The 23634-nt window shown below is 38.9% G+C and overlaps 1 protein-coding gene across 2 annotated transcripts in view; it reads left to right on the plus strand.

Moving 5' to 3' along the window:
• WBP1L (WW domain binding protein 1 like) overlaps nucleotides 1–23634 on the plus strand; it is a 70966-nt gene that overhangs the window by 41719 nt on the left and 5613 nt on the right. For both annotated transcript variants that reach the window (XM_044665527.1, XM_044665528.1), the window contains exon 2: nucleotides 7891–7993. In XM_044665527.1, coding sequence (XP_044521462.1) covers nucleotides 7891–7993 — 103 coding nt within the window. The remainder of the gene's footprint in view (nucleotides 1–7890; nucleotides 7994–23634) is intronic.

Raw genomic sequence — 23634 nt, forward strand, 5'->3', positions numbered from 1 at the left:
TTCCAAGGTGAATTGAAAATTACCATATATGACTACTAAAATTTAATTTAGATTTTCTATTTCAATATATGTTTTGAATTTTAAAACTATGGAAAATTGGAGGCTTCCATTTTGCCCTAAGTATGTTTCTCTTTCCCTCACCCCTCTCTCTTTCTTTTAAAAAAATATTCCTTCTTGCTTCCTACCATCAGAGAAAACCAGAGATGTTTCTCTGAATGTTGCCTATATTAATCTGCCAGGCAGTTGAACTCTATTACATGATTCTATTTCCTTCCCTCCCTCCAAAAGAAAACCCTCACACCTCCAAGTTATTAGTTCAGAACTGTAGTCATTTGTGTTAGGTGCTTTAGGCACTCTTATTGTTAGCTAGTTATTGGAATGATTTTCCAACGCAGTGGTGCCAGCAAATTAAAATTGGGATGTGTGGATCATAAACAGTGTCTCTGGCTATACATTGGTATTTTAAAGAGTTCTTGCTCTGGTGAAGTTGACCTTTATTCCGTTCAGAATTGTAATTGTAAGACATGAAAGTTGCTAAGGAAAAGAGTATAAGTCCTTCAGTTTTTGCTACCACCAGAGAATTGAAATAATTTTCATAGGTATCAATAACCAGGATGGTCATCCTTTTGTTTTTAATTTTAATTTTTTTTAAAACATAGAGATCCAAACCCATTACAAGGATGTATCATCACGCAAAACAAATTTTGTCATTAGTCATGTTTTTTTTTTTTTAAAAGGTAAGAACAAGGAAAGGAGGAGGGGCGGGGTATGGTGAAGCCCATCACCTTGCCATCTGGAAGTAGAATAGCATGCTTCATCAATAGTCTTTTGGAACTGTGGCAAATCATCTTGTTGATCAGAGTTATTAAATCTTTCAAAGTTGATTATGTTTTCAATATTGCTGTTGTGTAGATTGACTCCTGGTTCTGCTCACTTCACTTTGCATCAGTTCATATTGGTCTTCAGTTTTTCTGAAACCATTCTCTTTTAGTTTCTTACAGCACAGGAGTATTCCATCACATTTATGTATTAGCTTGTTCAGCCATTTTCCAGTTGATGGGCATTCCTTTAGTTTCTAATTCTTTGTTAGTCATCTTTAATTTTAAAAAAATGTGGTTTCCAGTTCTGTGCCTCTTTTTTACTCAAGATAATTTTACTTTTGTTCCTTGTTCAACAAAATGTATAACAGATCGATTGTTTATTTGCTTTGGGCTACCAGCACAAATTCTTAAATGAAAATATCAAAAGTTATCTTTGTATTTGTTGCTGATATGAAAGACTTTAGACTCAAAGATTTAATGCTTTATAAAAAGATAGTTAGAATTCATCTAGGCCTCTCATTTTACAGAATCCAAGAGAAGATAAATGATTTGTCCAAGTCTTATAGAATCTGCCTGATTCTAGGCCTTCTACCTCCAAACCCAGCAGTTGTTCCTTTCTCTTATATTGCCTTTATAATAAATTCCACAAGTCTTTTAACATGTTTTGTGGTAATGGAATTTCATCAAACTGAATTAATTGCTCAAAACCACTTGGTCTCATGTTTATACCATTTCTCCCACCTGCTGGATTTTTTTTCCTACATCTCATTGTTAGTTCAGTCAGCATTTATTTCATATCTCCTTTGTGCAAAGCACTGTGCTGCACCTCAAGGGAGATGGAAAATTTTGAAAAGCCATAGTCCCTATATTCATTGAATGTCTGGTCTAGTAGAGGATGTATTCTTAGACAAATAGTTATGATACAAAGTAGTACATGAGAAATATAAGCAGAGTGCTGTGTGAAGGGAGGTGTGGGAAAAGATAGGGTTAGAGTTTGAGTTGATGGTTGGATGCCTATATGGACAAGCCGGGACAGTTAAAGGATAATTGTTCCTTAATGTGAAGGCTCAAGTAACTTCCAAATCTTAATATCCAGCCCTCCAATCATGCCCCTCCACCTGGAAGTTCCATTAATATCTCATCATCAGTATCCTCCTTACCTTCTCCCCCCAAATAATCCCAAACCTTTATATACTCCAAATATTTCTTATTGTTGGGAATATCACCATCTTCCAGCTCTTTCAGTTTCAAACCTCTATAATCTCATTGATTTTTTTCCCTCATTCTTATTCCCATTTCTGGTCAACTGCAAGTCCTTTTGATTCTGACTCCACAGACATGATTGGAGATGTAGACTCTAAACGATCACCCTAATGCAAATATTAATAATATGGAAATAGGTCTTGATCAATGACATATGTAAAACCCAGTGGAATTACTCATTGGCTGTGGGGCAGGGGAAGAGGAGAGGGAAAGAATATGAATCATGTAACCATGGAAAAATACTCTAAATTAATTAAATAAAATTCTTCAATTGATTCTGACCTCACAGTGTTTCCCACATTCTTCCCTTTCTTTCTACTCATACCACTACTTCCCTAGTTTAGGTCTTTATCACAAATTTGTCCTATGTATAGCTGACAAAAATAATTTTCTTAAGGCACAGGCCTGATCATGGCAGTTCCCTGCTCAAAAGCCCTCAGTGACTGTCTCTCTGTTGTCTTCGAGATGAAATATAAATTCAGCCCAGTATTCAAGACCCTTTACAACTTGTCTCTGACCTTTTTAGCCTTCATTTCACTCACAAGAAGCTGCATGCTGTAATTGTTTAGATGAAGAGCTGGCCTTAGACTCAAACCCAGGCTCTAGTTCTGTCTCTGGGTGTATGATTGTAGGCAAATCACTGAAACTCTCAATCCTCTAAGCCACTCTCTCTAAGACTATAGGTTACAAAGGAGTGTCAGACTTGCATTGGTAGAGATAATTTTTCCTTCTAGAGTTTGGGGGTGGGAGTGGTTCCTTTACCAAAGGGATCCCATAAGTCCAGTCTCTTCCATCCCATTTATTTAGTCTGTGTTTAATCCAAATTGGACTAAACTCTATCCACCACCTCCAAAAATTAACACAAGCTGTTCTTCATGTCTGAAAGACATACTTCTTTACTACCTCTGCTTTCTTGTATTCCTTCAATTCCTTCAAAGATTCAGGGGCCTATTCTTGAAGGTCTTCCTTCATATTCCTAGTGAGTAGTGTTCTTTCTATTCTAAGTTTATGTTATAATTATCTGTGTACATGTACCCTTCCAATAAGATCCTTGGTGGCAGTTCCATTTTTTTTGCCTTTATCTCCTGCATCTGGCTGGAATGGGTGCCTTAGATATAGTGTATATACATGTTAATGGAATTGAATTGTTTCAGGTTGGATCTGCCCTACCACTTTCAATACAGATTATACACCAAAAAGTTACTTCATTAAAGACAATAAATGTTAAGTTCCTAGAGAGCTAAGAAACATTCGTGTAGTTCTGTTTGGGTATAGTAAATTCATTATAACTAGATCAACCCAAGTAAGTTACCATTACTATGGCATATATATTGTTTTATTTTAAGAGATGGCTGCTTCGAAGTGGTATCCATTGTAATGGGATAATGCCTCTATGTATTGCTTGCTGTTGTTGAGGATTAAAACTGCCTGCCTGCCACATGTTAAGATGTCCCTTTTGCCTCTATGATGAAATAATAAACTCTTCTTTTTGGCTTATAAACCCCTTTGCAGCCTGGTCTCAATCTGTCTTTCGAGTTGCATTATACATCAAAAAGCAATTTTGTTACTACTTTATTAAATTTAATATATGTAAAAAAGTTTAATATGCAAAAGGGTTAGAAACAAACTAGAAATTCATTTTCTTATATGGTCAATTCTACTGTAATTTGACATGTATTCCCCAAAAGCATCACAAAATTATGCAATAAAAGCCACTGGGATTATGGGGGGAAATGAGATTAGGGACACAAAGCTCAAACATTTTGTCAATAACACATTAAAAAAAAAAAAAGATAGTCCCTTAAGGACAAGAGAGCCACAGTGGAAAGTGTATGCAAGAGGTGGTATGTGCCAACCCTTTTCTGCCCAAAGCTTCTGCTGCATTAGAAAATATACAAGACCTGAAGTTTATTTGTGGAAGTGGGCATTGGAAGAGTTGCTGCTTGTGAATTATCATCAGGTAGCAAAGGAAATCATGCACAAAGAAAAGAAGTTTGCATTATGCTTAACATGTTCCCTAACTTATCAGTTGCTTTGGAACAAATTCGTGTATTGGAAACAAGCCTTATAGCAAAGTTGTTTGTTCTGTCTTCTTTTTGTTCTTTGTATATTGAAATATTTGTTTTTAAATTTTCAAGAAGAAAGTTTAAGAAGCAAAAGGAAGTAGTTTAAAGGGCATATCTAAAGGAACAAGCAACAAAACATTTCCTTTTTATTAAGCTACATTTTCTTCTCCCTTTCCTATTTTGTCTTTCTCCCACTACTTCCTAGGCTAAGAACAGTTTACAATCCCATAGGGGTTACCAAATAGGAGCCCATATGTTCCAGTTGAAATTGAGGTGTTGTTTGGATGGCTGTTGGGTTCATCAGAAGATCAACCTTTTATTTTTTACTACTGTTGGCTCTTGATGGTCCTTGTTTCCTCTAGATGGTCCATTAATTGGTCCTAATACAAATATGGAATATAGAGATATGTGGGTGAAGTTCCTACCAGCATTGAAAAGGAAGACAGAAAGGGACTATTAACAATGTCTTTATTAGAAACTCATGAATCACAATTTGAGAGCATTTTGCCAAATTATACCATTGTCGTTGCTAGCTTGAATCAGAAAAGATATAGGCCTACTAAAGATGTAGGCCTTTATCATCTTTCTCTTTGGACTTGGGGCCCTGTAGAGGTCAGGAAGAAAGGAGGGGAAAGTCATTGAAATAGACCACATGTCCATTTGGCACTTCAGGGATTTTTGGAGGTGGGTGGGTATGATCACAATAGGAAACTGGGAGGCTAGCTAGCCTTTTGCTCCACTGGAAGGTTTTGAAAAGTTAGATTATAGATGATTTTGATCCTGATCATTCTGAGAAGGGAGAGGTAAGGCAGGGAAAAGTCAGACTCTGCTGTCTTAGGAGAGAGAGGGAGGGTGGAAGGAGCCACTGACAACAGTTAAGAAGATGCATTTTTTGAGACTTCGGGTTTGTTCCGGTTCATGCTGATCTGCACATACTCAAGAACAGTTGGCCAGCTTGTATCTTTGCTTATGAGATTTTCCTGGGGAAGCAGTGTCATAAGATTCTTTCATGTATCACAGGATGTGACCTCTATTAGAATCTGTGCGGCCACTTTGAACTGGACTCTTAGGAATTGGTGCCAGAAGGATGGCATTTGCAGAGGATGCTAGGCTTAAAGGGAATGTTAATGCTCCCATGAAACCTGAAATTAGAGTTTGTGTGTCCTAGCAAAACCAGCAAGCTTGGATTTACTTTCCCCTAAATATAACAGGAGAGTGACTCAGCCTTAAAGGAGGCATCTCATGGAAGAGCTTCAGATATTTACACTTGGAGCTGTGTGGAGAGAAAAGAATTAATTCTCAGGGTGGGATTCCATTAGAGAAGGAAAACCTGTTTAGGAGTTCAGAATAACATCCCAAGGACATTTTGTTATTGCCATAGGCCCAGTGTGTTGAGAGATCTCTTATTTCAAAGAAAGCAAGCCATTAGGCTATCCTACCTCCTTATCTCCTCTGACTTTTAAAAGTTAGAAGAGCCATTCCTAAGGACATAGCTACCTCTTCATAACCCCCCTAGCCTGGTGAAAGCCTGTGATGAAGTCCACGCTATGATGGGGCTCCTGCACCCAGATTGTAAGTTTGGCCCTCAGACCATGGGATATTGAACAGAGTGGGTGGAGGCTTGCATTAGGAATCTGTAAAATGCTTGTATCTGCACCCATGCTTTGGGCATCGCTATTAGGGCATGACCCCTTCTCATTAGAAAGATTTATAGCTTGCTTCTGTTCACTGAATGGTCTCTATTTCTTTAAGCCATATCATCTCATACAGGACCAACTAGTGGCAAAAGCCCCAGGTTACCTTTGGTAGCCCTTGCATTTATAGGTAAAAAGAGTAGGTCTGCTAGTTGTCATTATATTTCTGATGACTATATGACTTCTTTCCAGCTTTAAGTCTGTGGAGTTATAATAGATCTAAAAATTTCTGGCTGACTCTCAAATTTAATTCTTCTCATCTCATATTTGAGGTTTTAAGATTTTTGAGATTAGTACTTCTACTTTGATGTATTCTCTCAGTCCAGCCATACCTCCCACTCCCTCTTTATGACTTATCTTAGCCCAGTTTCTCTAGATAGAACTCTAGTAGAAGTGACTATTTATGTTGTTTATATGTTCTGTTGATGGTTATTTGTTTGGGAATGACAAAATATTCCAGGCATAATGTTTGCAATATTTCTAGAATAAAGAGCAACAGACACATATATTGGCATGGAGTGGGGATAGAACAATGAACATGAAATCTGGAGCCCTAGTTTGGGATTCCATTGGAAACAGGAGCTATGTGATCCTGGGTAAGGAACTTAAACTCTAAGTCTCAGTATCCTCCTAAGTAAAATGGGGTTAATAATAATTCGCTATCTATTTCACAGGATTGTTGTGAGGAATGTGCTTTGAAGTGCTATACAAATGCTAGGAGGTGGTGGTCATGGTTACTATTTTGATTACTTTCCTTGTCATAGTTTACAAATGCTTCCCTCCTCCACCCCTACCCTTTTCTCAAGCACATCTATCCTTGGACATGTGAGAGATCCGAAATTCCCAAGGGTTGTCCTGGACCAGCAAAGGGGTGGGGTTGGGGATCCACAAGCAGTAGAGTTGTTTTTCAGTCCCAAGTATGAGGCTTGCTTTCTAGTTCTTCTCATTTAATTTCAGAGAGAGCAGAGTTACTACCTGCACCATAGCCCTGAGCCCTGAAAACAGTAACTCAAAAAAATAGTTTGTTTATACCATTGACCAAGTGGAAAAGTATAGTAAAATAAAATAAGGACTGGGAGCTGAGGAACCCACCATGTGACTGAAGTTTCCATTGGCAGTCTTCTGTCTGGATGTGTGCTATGTGCAAGGTCAGCTTGGGAAGGAGTCGAAAACCCAGTGCTGTCATTTTGTTTTCCCTTTGGAGGAGGGCTATTTTCTTTAGGATTAGTGAAGTAGGCAAAGCTGGAGGTATTAGATGACTCTGTGGAATGCATCATGCTTAAAACACTTTGCAGTCAAGATTAGTTTAAGAAAGCTCTTGCATCCTAATGGGGGTGTGATTTTTTTTTTCCTCCCTCCACCTACTAGTGCATTGAAATGGAATATGGCAGCTGTTGGACCTGCTGCTTAGCAACCTTTCCTCCACAACAGTCCCAGACAAGGGATGGACATGAATCCTGGGACCAATATAGACTTAAGGGGTATTTTGATGAGAAAAGTTCAAATTGGAATTGGGCCAGGTCTTTAAGTATGACAGGTTTCAGTGGCAGCAGGGTTTTGTCCTTTTTTGAAACAGATTGTAGTGTAATCTGCAATATAACCCAAGTAATCAAGTTTGAATACATAACATCCTTCCTGTCTGACTAGAATCCTGGAATAAACATTACAATGAATATTCCAAGAAATTTCCCGGGGGGGGGGGGGCGTGAGGGGGGGAGATTTTAAATGCTGCTAATTGAATTACTGTGCCACCATTCTGTTTAACAGTGGAAAATGTAGAGATTCTTACTTGTGTCCAAGTTAATTCATCTCCCATTCCCCCCCCCCCCCCAAATGTTGCTATTTACAAAAGTGTTTTGTGTCCTGGGCTTCCTACCTTTGTAAGCCATATTTGTGCTTCTTTTTCTATAACTGTAGCTCTTCTGGAATGATCCACATGTCAGGACAAGAGGAGGGTTGTGGTGCTGTATAACCTGGAGGATTTGGATGAGAAGAGAAACTTATTAAAAGTTGTAATGTAATGCATTCAAATCTTTTTAATCTTAGGATAAGGAAACCTGTGTCGGGATCAACAACCAGAGCTACATATGTGATACAGGACACTGCTGTGGACAGTCTCAGTGCTGCAACTACTACTATGAACTCTGGTGTAAGTTCATGCCTTTGGGGTATTTGATTTCTTGTAGTCCATGTAGACTGGCTATAATGTTGTGGGGGCTGGTGGCTCTTTCTAGATTATCTTGATGAATGGGAAAGTGATTGTGTGTGTGGTCCCCCTGGGGTGTTCCATGCAGTTTGGAGGATGTCTTTAGGCATTCTAGTTAGAGGCTCATAGAATCCCTTGCCACCTTGAGAACATGCCATGACTATTTCTGACACTGTGATCAGAAACCTAAGGGAGAAGAGGAGGCCTGCCTTAGGAGACTGTGCTTTTCCTTGGAACCCTACTTTGATATCTTGATGGCTTGTGCTGCACAAACCAGTGGCCTAACTGGAAACTGCTGCTAGTTATGGATATAATATGAAGTCCCAAGCTTCCTAGTGTTATAGGGGGGCTAGAGGGTGGTCATACTTTAATGGCTTCTGTTCTCAAGAATGGAACTACTGACAGGTACAGAAGACTATGGAAGGGCCCCAAGGCAGGATTTCCTCCTTGGGATTTCCCTCTCTGCATCCACAAGTGCTTAGCTTCACCTTCTTTCAATGAGTAAGGGAGGTACCTGTATTTGTCTCTGTCTCTCTGTCTCTGTCTCTTTCTCAGCTGCAGGTAAGGAGCCCCAGAATTTTTGTGAGTTATACCTCTAAGATTTCCCTATATAACTTGAGAAGTAGAAATTGGGTCTTTTGGACATGTTAGATCTAATAATGCTGTTTTTTTTTTATTTTAAACCCTTAACTTCTGTGTATTGACTTATAGGTGGAAGAGTGGTAAGGGTGGGCAATGGTAGTCAAGTGACTTGCCCAGGGTCACATAGCTGGGAAGTGTCTGAGGCCGGATTTGAACCTAGGACCTCCTGTCTCTAGGCCTGGCTCTCAATCCACTGAGCTACCCAGCTGCCCCTAATAATGCTGTTTTGACTGATTAGCAAGATAGAAAATGTATTATACAGTTCACTAAATTTATCTGTGTCATAGAGTTGAGGTGGAAAGAGCTTACTAACTTGAACACCTTGGTTGCAATCTTCAGATGTTGGGGCCCTTTTAAATAGATATGGCTAACGGGTAAGAGTATATTAACACTTTGGTGTTCATATCTGAAATCTGAAGTCTTAAATAGTGGCAAGTAGAGATCTTCCTTCTCTTAAAGAGGGAAGATCAGTATAGATTCATTATATTGAGAAAAATGCTGAACACAGATTTAGGGGAGACCTAGCTTGGGATTCCATTTCTGACAATTACTGTGTGACTGTGGGCAAATCGCTTTATTCCTCTGGGCTTCATTTTCCTCACATATAAAATGAGGTAATAGTAGTACTTAGTTAATAGGGTTGCTTTGAAGATCTAATAAGATATATAAGTGAGCTGCTTTGCAAACCTTAAAGAATTACAAAAATGTTAGCTATTGTTATTACATCTGTGGTCTCCAACCCTTCTGGAGTTGTGGCATTGTTTTGGCTGGTTATAGTAGAAAGAGTAAATACAGGGCTGGGAATCAGAAAAATCTTGTTTCTGGTCTTGCTTCTACTTGATTTCACCTTGCTGGTTTTATTTTTAATTAAAATTAGTTACCATTCATTTGGTCTTGAGAATTTAGAGTTGCACTTGATTGTTACCAACCTCAAGTTGGGAATTACTAGTTAAAATATACACTTGGTGTGGTTCTAGTTAAGACTTCCCTCACTAGGACTGTCTGGGAGGCTGTATATACTGTGAAGTGTAGAAAGGAAAGAATTTTGCTTGACCCTTGGGGTGGATTTGGATGGCATCAGTTGCTTTATTTACCACTTATCTAATTTTAAAGGCCGTCTATTAAGGGTGACTAGTCTGAAATTCTACCTCTGCTTGTCTCTGAACTCTACTGCTGCCTGACCTGGAAACATTATATAGGTTCTGTAGAACGTTCCTTTGGAGGGTGAGTAATTTCACTCTCCCATCATCTGAAACAGAGAGGCCTGTGAAAAACCCAGCTCAGTTTGAAGCTAGTAGGTCACCTGGCTGCACCAACAGTCCTCAGGTGGATGTGTGTGTCATGTCTGCCCTTTCCTTTCTTCTTTTGCTTCAGAGACTTCATATCAAGTAGATTGCCATCACTCACCCAGGAATCTCATATTTCTTTTTTTTTTTTAAATTACGATGTTTTGTTGATGCAATTAATACCATTATCTCCTCTTTTAGTCTCTGATGAGGAGGTGGCTTTTCTCTTCAAGGCCAACCTTTCCATATGTTCCTTTGATTTCCTCTCATTTTCTCTACCTCCTGAGCCCCTATCATTTCCATTCTCTAGTTTTTAATCTCTTCCTCTCTATCTAATGTTTCTCTTCCCTGCTGCCTAAAGACATTCCAAGATCTTCCCTATCCTCACAAATCTCAGTTGATCTGACCATACCTGCTTACCAATTCTCCTATATCCTTTCTCTCTTGCTTAGGGAATTTCATCACTCAACCAGAAACTTCTCTTTCCAGAGTTGCCAGTGATCTCTTAATCACCAAATTTAGTTACCTTTTCTCGGTCCTTATCCTTCTTGATTTGTCTGCATCATTACTGACTGCCCTTTCTTCCTGGATGTTCCCTTTAGGTTTCTGTGATTCTGCTTTTTTGGTTTACCTCCTACCAGATTGCCACCTTCTTTTCCTTTCCCTTTGCTGGATATTTATCCATGTTTCACCTTTGAATTGTGGTGCATGCCAAGGCTTTTCTTTTTTCTCTCTACTCTCTCTCTCTCTCTCTCTCTCTCTCTCTCTCTCTCTCTCTCTTTTTTTTAATTTCTTTTAAACCCTTACCTTCCGTTTTGGAGTCAATACAATGGGGGTTAAGTGACTTGCCCAGGGTCACAAAGCTGGGAAGTGTCTGAGGCCAGATCAGAACCTCCTTTCTCTAGGCCTGGCTCTTAATACCCAGCTGCCCCCTATGTTCTCTTATTTAGTGATCTCATTAGCTCCTATGGTCCCAGTTATATCAATGGTGATGACTGAGAGATCTTTATATCCATCCAAAATCTTGTCTCCTGTGTTTAGTGTATCATCAACTGTCTGTAAGACATTTTGATTTGGTTATTCTATAGGTATCTCTGATTCAACATGTCCAGAAGAACTTGTCATATTTCCCCTTTAACTCATGCCTGTTCCAAACAGTCAAGGGCACTCTGATCTTCCTAGTCACTCAGGCTCACAATTTCAGTGTTGTCCTCAGCTTCTCATTCTCACTAATCATATCAGTGGACAAATCTTATCATTCTCTCTCTACAATATTTCTCATATGCCTTTCCTTCTCTCCACTCATGTAATAAGCCCTCTAGTTCAGGCCCTCATCACCTTTACCATTGCAGCACAATAGCTTTCTAATGGGTCTTCCTGCTTTGGACCTTTATCCGCTTCATCCTATCCTTTAAAAAACTGCTAGTAGTTCTCCTAAAGTAAATCTTATCATATTCACCTGCTCTAATCAATTACTTTTAGTAATTCCTTATTACCTTCAGGATCAAATGTATAGACTATCTCTCTGTTGGTTTGTACAGCCCTTCACATCGTAGCCTCTCCTCACATTTCTAATCTTATTGCATATTTTACACCTCTTTGCATGCTCTTGATCTGGTTTCGCTGCCTTTCTTTTTTTTTTTTTTTTTTTTTTATTTTAAACCCTTAACTTCTGTGTATTGACTTATAGGTGGAAGAGTGGTAAGGGTAGGCAATGGGGGTCAAGTGACTTGCCCAGGGTCACACAGCTGGGAAGTGTCTGAGGCCGGATTTGAACCTAGGATCTCCCGTCTCTAGGCCTGGCTCTCAATCCACTGAGCTACCCAGCTGCCCCCTCACTGCCTTTCTTGCTGTTACACATGTCATGTCACACATGACCCTCTACTTCCTGACAGCATAACTTTGCACTGCTACTCCCAATGCCACTGAACCCCTGGCCCATCACCTACAACTTCTACCTTTTCTGCCTGACTTCCTCAAGACTCAGTTGAAATACTGTCGCCTTTTTCAGTCCTTTCCACTACTACAACCTTCCCTTTGAGATTACCTTCCATTTACAATATATGTCTTGTAAGTACACAGTTATTTTGTATATAAGTACACATGTTGTCCCTCTCATCAGAAGGGGAGCTCTTTTAGGACAGGGACTGTATTTTGTCATTCTTTATATTACCAACTCTTAGTACAGTGCCTAGCTCATACTAACTACCTAATAAATGCTTGTTGGCTGGCTAAAAGACATTCTACGGAAGACTTTTATTGGTTTAGTCTCTCATCCTTTCCCCTACTGCTTTCCCACCTAAGTGATTTTCTGCCTACCATGTATGTGCCTGCACTGCTGGTCCTGATAAGAATGTGAATAAGGACCCCTTGAGGTAGACACATATATTCAAATTTGCACTATTTGAAGGTATAATCATGTTAAATATAGATATTGGTTTTAGCTCTATAGAAAAGTGTGAAGCAAATTTTAATAAAGTCTTTTCTGAGGATTCATTATTTGGACTTGTCTACCAGTTGTTTCCCTTATTAGCATGTAAGCTGTTTGAGGGCAAGGACTGGTTTACTTTTTTCTTTGGATCCTCTTCCCCTAGTAAAGTATTTATTTTGCCACTTGATTGTTGATGATGCCTTTTGTCTAGATATCCCAGTCATGGTCCTATTCCTTCTATATTGTACCAACCTTAGTGACGAAGGAAAACAATTAAGCAAAAACTTTGAATATAGTATATTCTTTCCTGTGGCCTCTCCTGATTCTGTGTGAGAAAGTAAGAGTTATATTATCTTTCATTATCTCTTCTCTTAGATGTTCATTGGTTTTTCCATTACTTAGAATTTAGAGCACCTCATATATTTCCATGTTTTCTTCTTTCCCCTTCAGCTATTAAAAGAGAGAGATTCCTTGCATTGCCTCTTTGGGTTATCAGCAAATGCCTGAGCCCTGGGTGACTGAATATCAGGGCATCCTATAAACAGATAATGTGAAATCAATCATCACCATGTCACAGTATTTTTTGGTGATACAAGCTGTTTTAAGTCCTTAAGAGTTCCTGGGAGATTAGTTGTTAGTTTTTCAGGGGTGAAATAGTACTGAAAAAATTAATTAATATTTCTAGCATTCTGGGCTTCCACAATTTGATGAAGTAATTCCAGATGCTAGAATTTAAATAGAAGTTTTAATTTTTGCTTCAGATTAGACCACATAAAGAATGGGAGAAACATCATGTGAGCAGGGGGAGAAGTAGAAACATTTTGCCCTGGGAGATTAATTACAGGTAATGAGGTATGTTTATCCTGGCTATTGTCTTGGGCTTGCTTTTTGGATCAATGAAACTTACCCAGATAACTATGTCCCCTATCCCTTCCTGCCACTTGGAAACAATCCTCTAGGCTGTTTTGGATGGATTTTTTGTCTGCACCTAGCACAATGCTTTGCACACAAAAGCATTATTCCCCACTTCCTCCTTTCTCTCTCTCTCTCTCTCTCTCTCTTTTTTTTTTTCATCTCTGTGGGTTGAAGAGAGGATGGCTTGAAAGGCCAGTTGTTGGAAATGAAAATAAAATTAAGCTCTTGCCCAGGATATATCCCCCCTCTGACACTCAGCTAGATCTTAGTAGCCTGTGGGAGTGGTTCCTTCAAACAAGACCTCTTCCTCTTATTTTCCTTTTGAGGGTTGGTGAGCCTGGCATTTCCAGAAGAGTCTGGTAATTAATAAAGTTTGCTACTGGACTATCAGAAGCCAAAAGGGGAAAGTGTACCCCAGGAGAGACCCTACTAATCTTACAAATAGGAAACAGAAAAGGAAGAAACAGCTATTATTTTGAAAAGAGTAGAGGGTATATGGACTGGCAAAATAATGTGTGAAGTAGTTGGACAAACTATATTTAAATATTTAAATAGACCCCTTTCTGGGTTCAGGTCCTTTTCCTCTGACCCTTATAAAACAGAGGCCTTCCTTCAGCTTGCTTTGTTTTTTTTGGGAATCTGTGGTAGCAGGGCCTGAAAGGAGCAAATGAAACTGATGCTTCTTTTCAGAAAGACAAGACCCTCTGAGAGCTTTGGCTGCTAAGCAGGCTGAGGGGGTCCCATGTGCCCAGAATTCAGCTATCAGAGCCAGGTAGGTAGGGAATGTGGCAACAGAGAGTCACAAAACTGAGATGGCCAGCCCTCTGGCATTTTGTTTTCAGTTCTGGTAGAGATTTAAGGTTGGCAGCTTTTCTTGGCATATCATCTCCATGCACACAGCCAGTGCTACTCTGACCTTCTTTTGATATCCCTTAGCAGGTAGTACTTCTTTTATGTACTTCTGCTGCTTATCATATGCTGTTTAATTGCTGACTGTCCTATCTCTCCAACTAGTTTGTAATCTTGAGGGCCTGGACCCTTTGTATCCCACCCAGAGAATGTAGGATGTGCAGAATCATTAGAGAGCCAGGAAGACCTGAATTCAAGTCATTCCTCTACTAGGGTTTGTGACCCTAGGCAAGTCTTTGAGCCTCTCTCTGCCAACTCTCTAAAATTATAAATGGGTTCTGAGGTCACATTTGAATCTAAGTATTCCCAACTCCTGGCCTGGTACTCAATCCACTGTGCCACTTAGCTGCCCCAAAATAGCTTATTTTTTACAGGAGGTAGCAGGGATAATTTGTAACTCACTTTCAAACTCTGGCAGTGACCAAGATTCCAAAAGCCAGTTTCTTCTGCTGGAAATGACTTCTTGATCATCAGATTCCTTGTATTTCACTTCCTCACAATGAATCTTCCAGTGTTTTTCCTCTAATGTTGTTGGCCTCTCTCCTAATGGAGAAAAGCTGTACATGAGGAGCTCCACCCCAGGGAAGGAACAATGAATTTTGGAATTGAGCCTCTAATTCTCACATCAACCCTTTATGTCCTTTGCCATTTTGAACCTACTTTCACCTGTACCTTCTAGATTTTCATTGAAATGGAGAAAGAGGTAAGGATTTTTTCCATTCCGATGATGGTGGGAGAGGGGATAGGGAAGATTTAGCCAGGAAATCCTTAGCAGCATTCCTTTTAGAGTGTATTTCTAACCCTGCTTAACTGCTATAAATACTGAGGGACTGTAAGCCCCAGAAGTCTTGCTACTTCCTATCTTCCCCTATCTATATTAACTGGGAATTGTTAACTCCCTTCCTACTTTATTCTATCCCCATCACCCCTTTCCCCACAATGATCTGGACTTGGTTAATAACTTTTTGTGTTTCTCTTGCTCTCTGAGTCTCCCTGTTGACCACAAGGAAAGGAGGCATCATCAGTCCTATAGGCATCTCTAGGTCTGGCTCTAATAAAGCACTGTTGGTCAACATGGGGCGGGACTCCCTCGTATCTTTGGTTGGGATGGCAAATATTTTCTTATGCCCAGTCTTAAATAGAGGAGGAAATCAAGACCCAGGAAGAGGAAGTAACCGATAAACATTTGTTAAGTGCTTATTATGGGCTAGGGGCTGGAAATACAAAGATAAAAGCTTCTTGGAAGATACACATGGATTGGCTTTTAAGTTACTTAATTTCAGAACTAAATTCTGTTACTTTGGGCAAAACACTTAACCTCTCTCTGTCTGTTTCTTCATCTGCAAAATGAGGGAATTGGATTAGATGACTTCTAGACATCTCTTCTAGGTCTAAATCTGTGTTCTTAAAATCCAGTAATTCTATTCAGTGATGAACTAGAGAGGAACTTTGAGTAATCACAGAAACTCTTTGTAGATGACTTTATCCTGATTTGCATTTTCACATGATAGTTGTGGGGTGGTGGTCAGAGGGAGAATATTTCTAGGGAATTTTTCAAAGATTATGATGAAACTTAATGTTATTAAATTCATTTAATGACCATAGTCCCATTTCCTATTATATTTATCATCAGTTTGTCTTAAGTATGTCAGTAGTATTTACCTCAAAATTAGAAAAATATAATAATATACCATTCTATATCTTTTCTCCATGATAGACATTCTTTGATTGGTTTTCCAAGAGGCATAGACAGAAATGAAAAGTTGCTCTAGATCTAGTTCTTTGTCAAGGGTTGTGTTAGAACTTTGGGTTAAATTTTTTTTTAAAAAAACAGGGACAGCTAGGCAGCTTAATGGTTAGAGCTCAAGGCCTGGAGCTGGGAGGACCTGGGTTCAAATTTGTCCTGACACTTTCTAACCATGTAGCCTTGGGCCAGTCATTTAACCCTAGTTGCCTAGCTCTTCTGCTTTAGAATTGATACTAATACAGAAGGTAAGGTTTTAAAAAAAATTAAAGCACTCTATTCCTTCTTGATCTGTCCTCTTTTCTACAACTTCATGTCTACTGGTAAATTGTCTAATGATTTAAGTGAAATAATCAAACCTCCTCTAACAGTCTGAACTTCCCAAGAACTGACCTTTGGCAGGGAAAGAGTATATGGAGTTTCGAGGTGCCTTGCCCTGTCTGCATTGTCAGGAAGTCCTTCTGGTAAAACTATTTCTGCTGAGTGTCTGGGAACTTTTGCATATCCCTGTGCCTTCTCCATATGCCAGATATCAGTCCCTGAGGCTATCAAGGAGATATACTTTGGCTTAATACAAGAGAATTTCCCACCAGCAGAACAGTGACATTTTCCCAAGCTTATAATGAACTCTGAGGTGCATGACTTGGTCCTTACATTGGATTATGCTTTTAAAAACATTTTTCCATTTTCCCAAAGATGACAAGATTCCCCACAATGAGGTCACAGCTTCTAAAGCAGTCACTAAAGAATGTAGTCTCTGAGTCTTTTTGTTGTGTTTTTTTTGTTTGTTTAATTTTAGTTTTCTTTTTTAAACTCTACTTTTTTCCTTGTTTGTGAAATCTTGTTAGGAAAAGAGAATTCATGAGAAGTTTGCACAATTCCACAAGGATCAGTCCAGACAGTTCTCCTTCTAGAAGACAGTGATGCCAATTTTACTTGGATGGGTTGTTTTAGTTAGTTTTGTGTGGGTAATAGCAGAATGCCTTCTGCCCCACTTCCCACATATTTTTAGTTAAGTAAAACCTGTTCATTAGTGCCCAGTCATACCACTAGACTGGCTTTACTTCTAGCTCAGTTTTTCCCTCAAGACTCTGAGAAAAAATTTTGGTTGGCTTAACTCACCCTTGCAAACAGGCATCTGCTTACTCGCCCTAGGCAAACTGTGACTTATATTAGGTAACTGGAGAAGAATGTTGGCTTCTTATGTGTTTTACTACTAGTGCTATCTCCTAGGAAGAAGACAGATCAATTCAAAATAATTCCTGTGGAGAGATGACTTTAGGGGATCAGTTTTACAAAGCAAAGCTGGGTTAACTTTGCCAGTTCTCTCTTTTTTTTTTCTGCCCTCCATACCCTGGCCTCCCCCATGTCTTCCTTAAGTACTGTCAAGTTCATTTTTCTTTACTTCTGTCCTAGAGTGTTGGATTGGTAAGGATTTTCCCCCCTCTTATTAAAAAGTCTACCTTGAACCTTAATTGTCCCAGAAGTTCGTGTTTATACAGTACCTTAAGGTTTTAAAGCACTATTCTCACAACCTTGTAAGTAGGTAATAAGTATTACCCCCCACTTTATAGATAAGAAAACTGAGACTCAGAGAAGTTAAGTGATTTGGCCATAGTTACACAGCTAAGAAGTGCTAGATTAGAGATTCAAACCCACATCTTCTGACTTGGACTCTGTATATAATATTGAAGCTAAAAATGAGAGGTGGATTTATCTTCAAAATCAACTAGTCAAATTTTGTTTTAAAAGGATATAGAAATGTGTGGCTTGTTTGATGATGATGCCATTGTTTGTTTGTTTTTTTTATGGTGAAAAGGTAGGTTTGTACTTGTGGTTCTGCCTCTTTGAGTCCTCCTCCATCTCTTTATCTTCTTTCCAACCCTTAAAATACCATCCAACTATCACTCTGTTCAGCTGAGACTCCCAAATCTGTATCCCTACTGCTCTCCATTTCTCAGATATTCCAGGTTTGTTGTTTTTGTAACCAAGTTTTAATGTACATTTATTCTTAACATATGGAACATATAGTGTAAAGATTTTATACTGAATAAATAATATTCGTTAAGCCAAAAAGGAGGAATTTACATCTGGTTTTGAGCAACATTATTTGAAATACAAATATGTAGAATTTATCACTGAAAAAAATCTCAATTGTGTTTCTTCATCAAGAACTTCAACTAAATGTAAAACTTTTTCACACCTTGATTAGAAAGAGAACAAAACAAAACAAAAGATGGGGAAAATAAGTTATAAGTTGATTGGTTGCTAAGACAGCAATGACTTTTTACACATCTTAACACATTTCCATCTCTCTGTAGAATGCTCTGCTGTACTTCAATGAACTTTGTTATGTCCAAACCTGAATTCATCTGCCTTGATTAAGCTGTCCTTCCCCTGTAGTGCTATCATCATCGAAGTTACTCTCCTTCATGTATTCTACCTTTTAGCCACACCAGACTACCCAGTGTTCCTCTTTTTCAATTCTGCCCTCCCTTTTATCTCCATGCCTTTGATCAAACAAAACTAAAATCACCTGTCAGTTCCAGTGTCTTCTTTCACAAAGGGCCAACTCAGATGTCACATCTGTGTAGCCGTTTCTCCTGATTCCACTAATAATAATGTAAAAAAAAAAAAAACAACTCCAGAGAGAGAGAGAATAGTTGTCTTGAAGTACTTGGAGGGTTATCACATGGAAGAGATATTACACTTTTTGATTTGTTGTCCTTGGCTCTATGGGGCAGAACTAGAAGTAGCAGTAGAATTTTTAGAGATATAAGCTTCATATAAAGAAAAACATCCTAATACCTGTAGCTGTCCAAAAGTTCAGTGGATTGCCTCAATATCAATAACCTCTCCATGGGAAGGTTGAATGAATTCTTGTTAGGGATGTTGTCAAAGGTTCTCTTGGTTAGGGCTAGATGACTCTTGGAGCACCTTTCAACTCTGAGATTCTGTGATTTGTGAGACCAGAGGCACCTTGTTTGTATCATAGACCCTCCCCCCCCCCCCTTGGCAGTCTGGCAATGCTGATGGACCCTTTCTCAGAAAAAATTCTTTTAAATACGTAATACAAAATACAAAGGATTACAAAGGAAAGCCTGTTTTTTTGAAATAGTTATCAAAGTACAGTTGGAGATAGTGGGGCTAAGGTGGCTCAGTGGATAGAAAGCTAGGCCTGGAGATGGGGAGGTCCTGGGTTTAAATATGGCTTCAGACACTTCCTAGCTATGTGATTCTGGGCAAGTCACTTAATCTTAGTTGCCCAGCCTTTTTTGCTATTTTGCCTTGGAACAAATTCTAAGACAGAAGGTAAGGGTTTAAAAAAAATACAGGGAGGAAGGGAACCAAGTTAATAGATTCCAGGTTAAGAACCCTGCCTTAATGACACTCATAAGTTCTATAGCAATATGACTTATTTCCCTGTCTGACCCCACTGGTTGGAGCTTAGAGACCTGGTAGGAGAGTCAGGGAGGTGTTATTGCAGGATTCTTCAGAGTTCTTTCTAGTAATGAGAGATGATGTTATTCCCTTTCATTCATTGAGTCAGCGAGGTGGTACAGTGGATAAAACACTGGGTTTGAAGTCAGGAAGACGAAAGTTTAAATTCCACTTCAGACATTTACTAGTTTTATTTTACTGAACAAATTACTTCACCTCTGTGTGAGATAATATTTGTAAAGTGCTTAGCATAGTATCTGGCACAAAGTAGGGCTATATAAATGCTTATTTTCTCCTCTCCCCTCATTATACTAAAGGTAGTATTTCTTTGATTCTCTATGCATGGAGTTCTTTGGACATAGAACAATATTTTTAAAAAAATGTTTTTGGGGACAGCTGATTAGCTCACTGGACTGAGAACCAGGCCTAGAGATGGAGGTCCTAGGTTCAAATCTGACCTCAGACACTTCTTAGCTGTTTGTCTCTGGGCAAGTCACTTAACCCCCATTGCCTAGCCCTTATTGTTCTTCTGCCTAGGAACCAATACACAGTATTGATTCTAATGCAGAAGGTAAGGATTTAAAACAGTTTTTATTCACAAATTTAAAAACCACCAACAAAGACAAACTTAAAACAAAGGATAAAATCTTTCATAAAAACTTCAGTATTTATCAAAATAGAACCAACTGAATTAACAGAATGTCATTTGGTGTCCCTTTCTAAGCCCATCTGAAGCCTTTTTCTTTTTTTTTTAAAACTCTGGTTCTAAGGTAGAAGAGTGGTAAGGGTTAGACAATGGGGGTTAAGTGACTTACTCAGGGTCACACAGCTAGGAAGTGTCTGAGGCCAGAGTTGAACCTAGGATCTTCTATCTCTAGGCTTGGCTCTCAATCCACTGAGCTACCGTGGAGTCTTTTTTAAACATAGTTGCAGTCAGTTCTGGTCTTCACATGTCCGTCCTTTGGCCACACAATAAAAGTCCTTTGATATTTCTTTGTTTTTTATATTTAATTTTTTATGGCACCATAATATTCTGTTACATTACTATGCCAACATCTCTTCAGCCATTCTCTAGTCTTTAGACATGGGGGTTGTTTCCAGTTTGGTTTGTGGGTTTTTTGCAATTACAATAAATAGGACAAACAATGTAACCTGTGTGACCTTTAGAGTCACTTGACTTCTGGGCTTTATGTGTAAAATGAGGGGATTGGACTGAGTGGCTTTTGGGGTTCCATTCAACTCCAGACCTATAATTCTTCTGCTACTCTTGTGAACTAGGAATATGTTGATGCTGTTAGGTTCTTTCTACAACATTTTAAAGTTAAAAGTTCTAGGAATTCTGTCCAAAGTATGATCCATTTTGTGACCCTTATATATTACTTTCCAAAATCCTCATGCCACTTTACAATTCCACTAACAATTGCCAAGGTTCCCCCCCCCCTTTTTTTTTTTTGGTAGTGAAGGCACTATTTTTACCACTCTAATAGACATAAGAGGATCTCTTGAAGGTTTTCTTAAGTTACATTTCTCTGATTATTGGATAATTTGAGCATGTGATTATTAATTATTTATATTTTTTCTTTCCAAAATTATGACTGCCCTTTGATATCTAGGGATTAATTTTTAGGACTATTGTAGCTAAGCCTCTCACATAACTCAAAAGGTAGATCCTAATTAAATTATTTCACATTCATGTAACACTTCCCACAACAACCCTGGGTGCAAGCTAAGTTTATCTCCATCTGACAGAAGAGGAGACTAAGTCTGAGAGAAGTTACATGGCTGCTGAATGAGTAAATTTCAGAACTGGAATTAGAACCCAGACTTTTTGACTCCATGCCAGCTATCACATAGTGCTGAGGTGGGCAGAGACTCCAAACTGAGACAGTATCCCCAGACTTACCTTTTCAGTGTCAAAGAGAGGAGGCCTACTGTCCACCTCTCCCACCTCTGGTGATGCCAGGCAGAGAAAGTTTGATCACATACTGACACCTGCTGACGATGAAAGTGCTCAGACAGGTTCCTTCACCAGTGCTCACAGACAGCTACTACTCAGCTACTACTTACTCATTGCTGTCATCTTTGAGTTTACAGATGGGTAACTTCAGAAAGAGGCTTGAGGAAGAGATCTGGTAGAAGCTCCTCCCTAAAGGACTTGGCAAGAAGTATTTTAGCATAAATAGACATTTTCTGGGAATATAGAATCTAATCAGGGCAGAAACAGATCCTTTTTAGAGTCTCCTTCAGAGACTGGCTGTGTTTGCCTCTTTAATTTCTCTTTTTAATTCAGTAGTATTTTTTTTTCACTCTCAAATTCTCTTTAAATATGTATTATCAAACAAATAAGATAGTATTTCTTGACTTAGAGCAGGGTTTCTGAACCTGGGGTTCATGAATTTATTTTGTTAATATTTTGATAACCATATTTTAATATATAATTGGTTTCCTTTGTAGTCCTCTGAATTTTATGCCTTTTCAAACATTGTTCTGAAAAAGGATCTATAGGTTCACCAGACTGCTAAAGAAAGATCCATGGCATGAACCAGATTAAATTAAGAATCTCTATTTAGGGAGCAGCTGGGTGGCTCAGTGGATTGAGAGCCAGGCCTAGATTCAAATCTACCCTCAGCCAATTCCAAGCTGTATGATCCTGGGCAAGTCACTTAACCCCCATTGCCTAGCCCTCTTCTGCCTTCCAACCAATACACAGTAATGATTGTAAGACAGAAGGTGAGAATTTTAAAAGGAAAAAGAAAGAATCTCAGATTTAGAGTATTAGCAGGGGCATTCTGAATTTTTGTTTTAAGTAGCTCAGACTTTATTGGGTAAAATCTGAAAATAGGAAGAACAACAAGAAATGAGCTACTTATCCAGGAATTCTTGAGGAAAGCCCCAGAATGGCTGATACAGGCATGCTGCTAGGCTTGAAGTGCCCAGGCCCCTGTGAGAGTTATCTCTGAAGTGGAGAGGCAGAGGAGAGAAGGAAGATATTGGGTTGATTGGCAAGCGAGGAAGAAGATATTAGAAAAGCTTCTTCTTGGTATTAGGCAGTTTTGTTGCACTAGAATATATCAGAAAGAAGTACATGTCTAAGGGAACAGTTGGGCCCTGGGGCAAATTAGAACTTGTTTTTAACTTGTGGGAATCTGCTCTGGAAGGTGCTGGCAAATGATAGGAGAAAAATCAGACTTTTCAACACCATTTTTGCCACTAGCAAGCTGTGTGACCTTAGGCAATGTGTTTAATCTCATTGGACCTTGGCTTCTTTAGTTCAGAGTTTGAAAGAGTTGGCCCAAATACTGATTCTATAAGATCCATCATTAAGAAAAACTCTTGATTTGTGAAGGCTTTGGAATAAGTAGGTGGGATCTAGGACTCTGAGAGCTTAGCTGTACTGTGTGGTTTGGATCTTATTTTTCATTTTTAATAAACATCCTCTATATCAAGTATCCATGAACATTTGTTTTTAAAAATAGGGTGACCCAGACATCTTCATGCAGGTTCAAGCTGCCAAAGCTTGAAACGGTACAAAAGCTTTTGGTATATCCTATATTTCGGAAACTGTATTATAATATAATTTGTTTCCTTTGTAATATGTGTTTTATGCATTTAAAACATTCTAGAAAGGATCCATACATAGCTTCATCAGACTGCTAATAGAGCCATGACCACCAGAGAAATTAAAAACCCTGGGTCTTCCCATTCACTTTTGGGGAATAGGTTTGCTTTTCTTCAGTCTTCAAAGGAGGGAATAGAGATGAAGAGATTTGGAGAAATCTTTTTCTTTTTTTTTTTAACTCTGCCTTCCGTCTTAGAATCAATAGATTCAAAGGCAAAAGAATATTGAAGGCTAGGCATTTGGGGTTAAATGACTTGCCTGGGGTCACCCAACTAGGAAGTATCTGAGGATTTGAACCCAACTCTAGGCCTGGTTCTCTATCCATTGTTACTTAGTGGCCCTTGAAGAATCTTAAGCACCATCCCACCTCTTTTCTCCTCCTTCCCCCTGTTCCCTCAAAGGGAAGGAAATAATATGTTGCTAGAATGAGTCTGCAGTTCTAACAGATGACCAGTGTTAATTGCTCATGGAGTTCATGCTACAAGGCATTGTACTAAGGGTTTCAGAGGCCATGGTGAATTTGGCCATTCCTCCTTATTCCTAAAAAAATATTTGGAGTGACTGACCTGTTTTGGTCCCCCAAAGCTAATGGGGGAT

This window comes from Gracilinanus agilis, chromosome 2, assembly GCF_016433145.1.
Source record: "Gracilinanus agilis isolate LMUSP501 chromosome 2, AgileGrace, whole genome shotgun sequence".
Taxonomy (NCBI): domain Eukaryota; kingdom Metazoa; phylum Chordata; class Mammalia; order Didelphimorphia; family Didelphidae; genus Gracilinanus; species Gracilinanus agilis.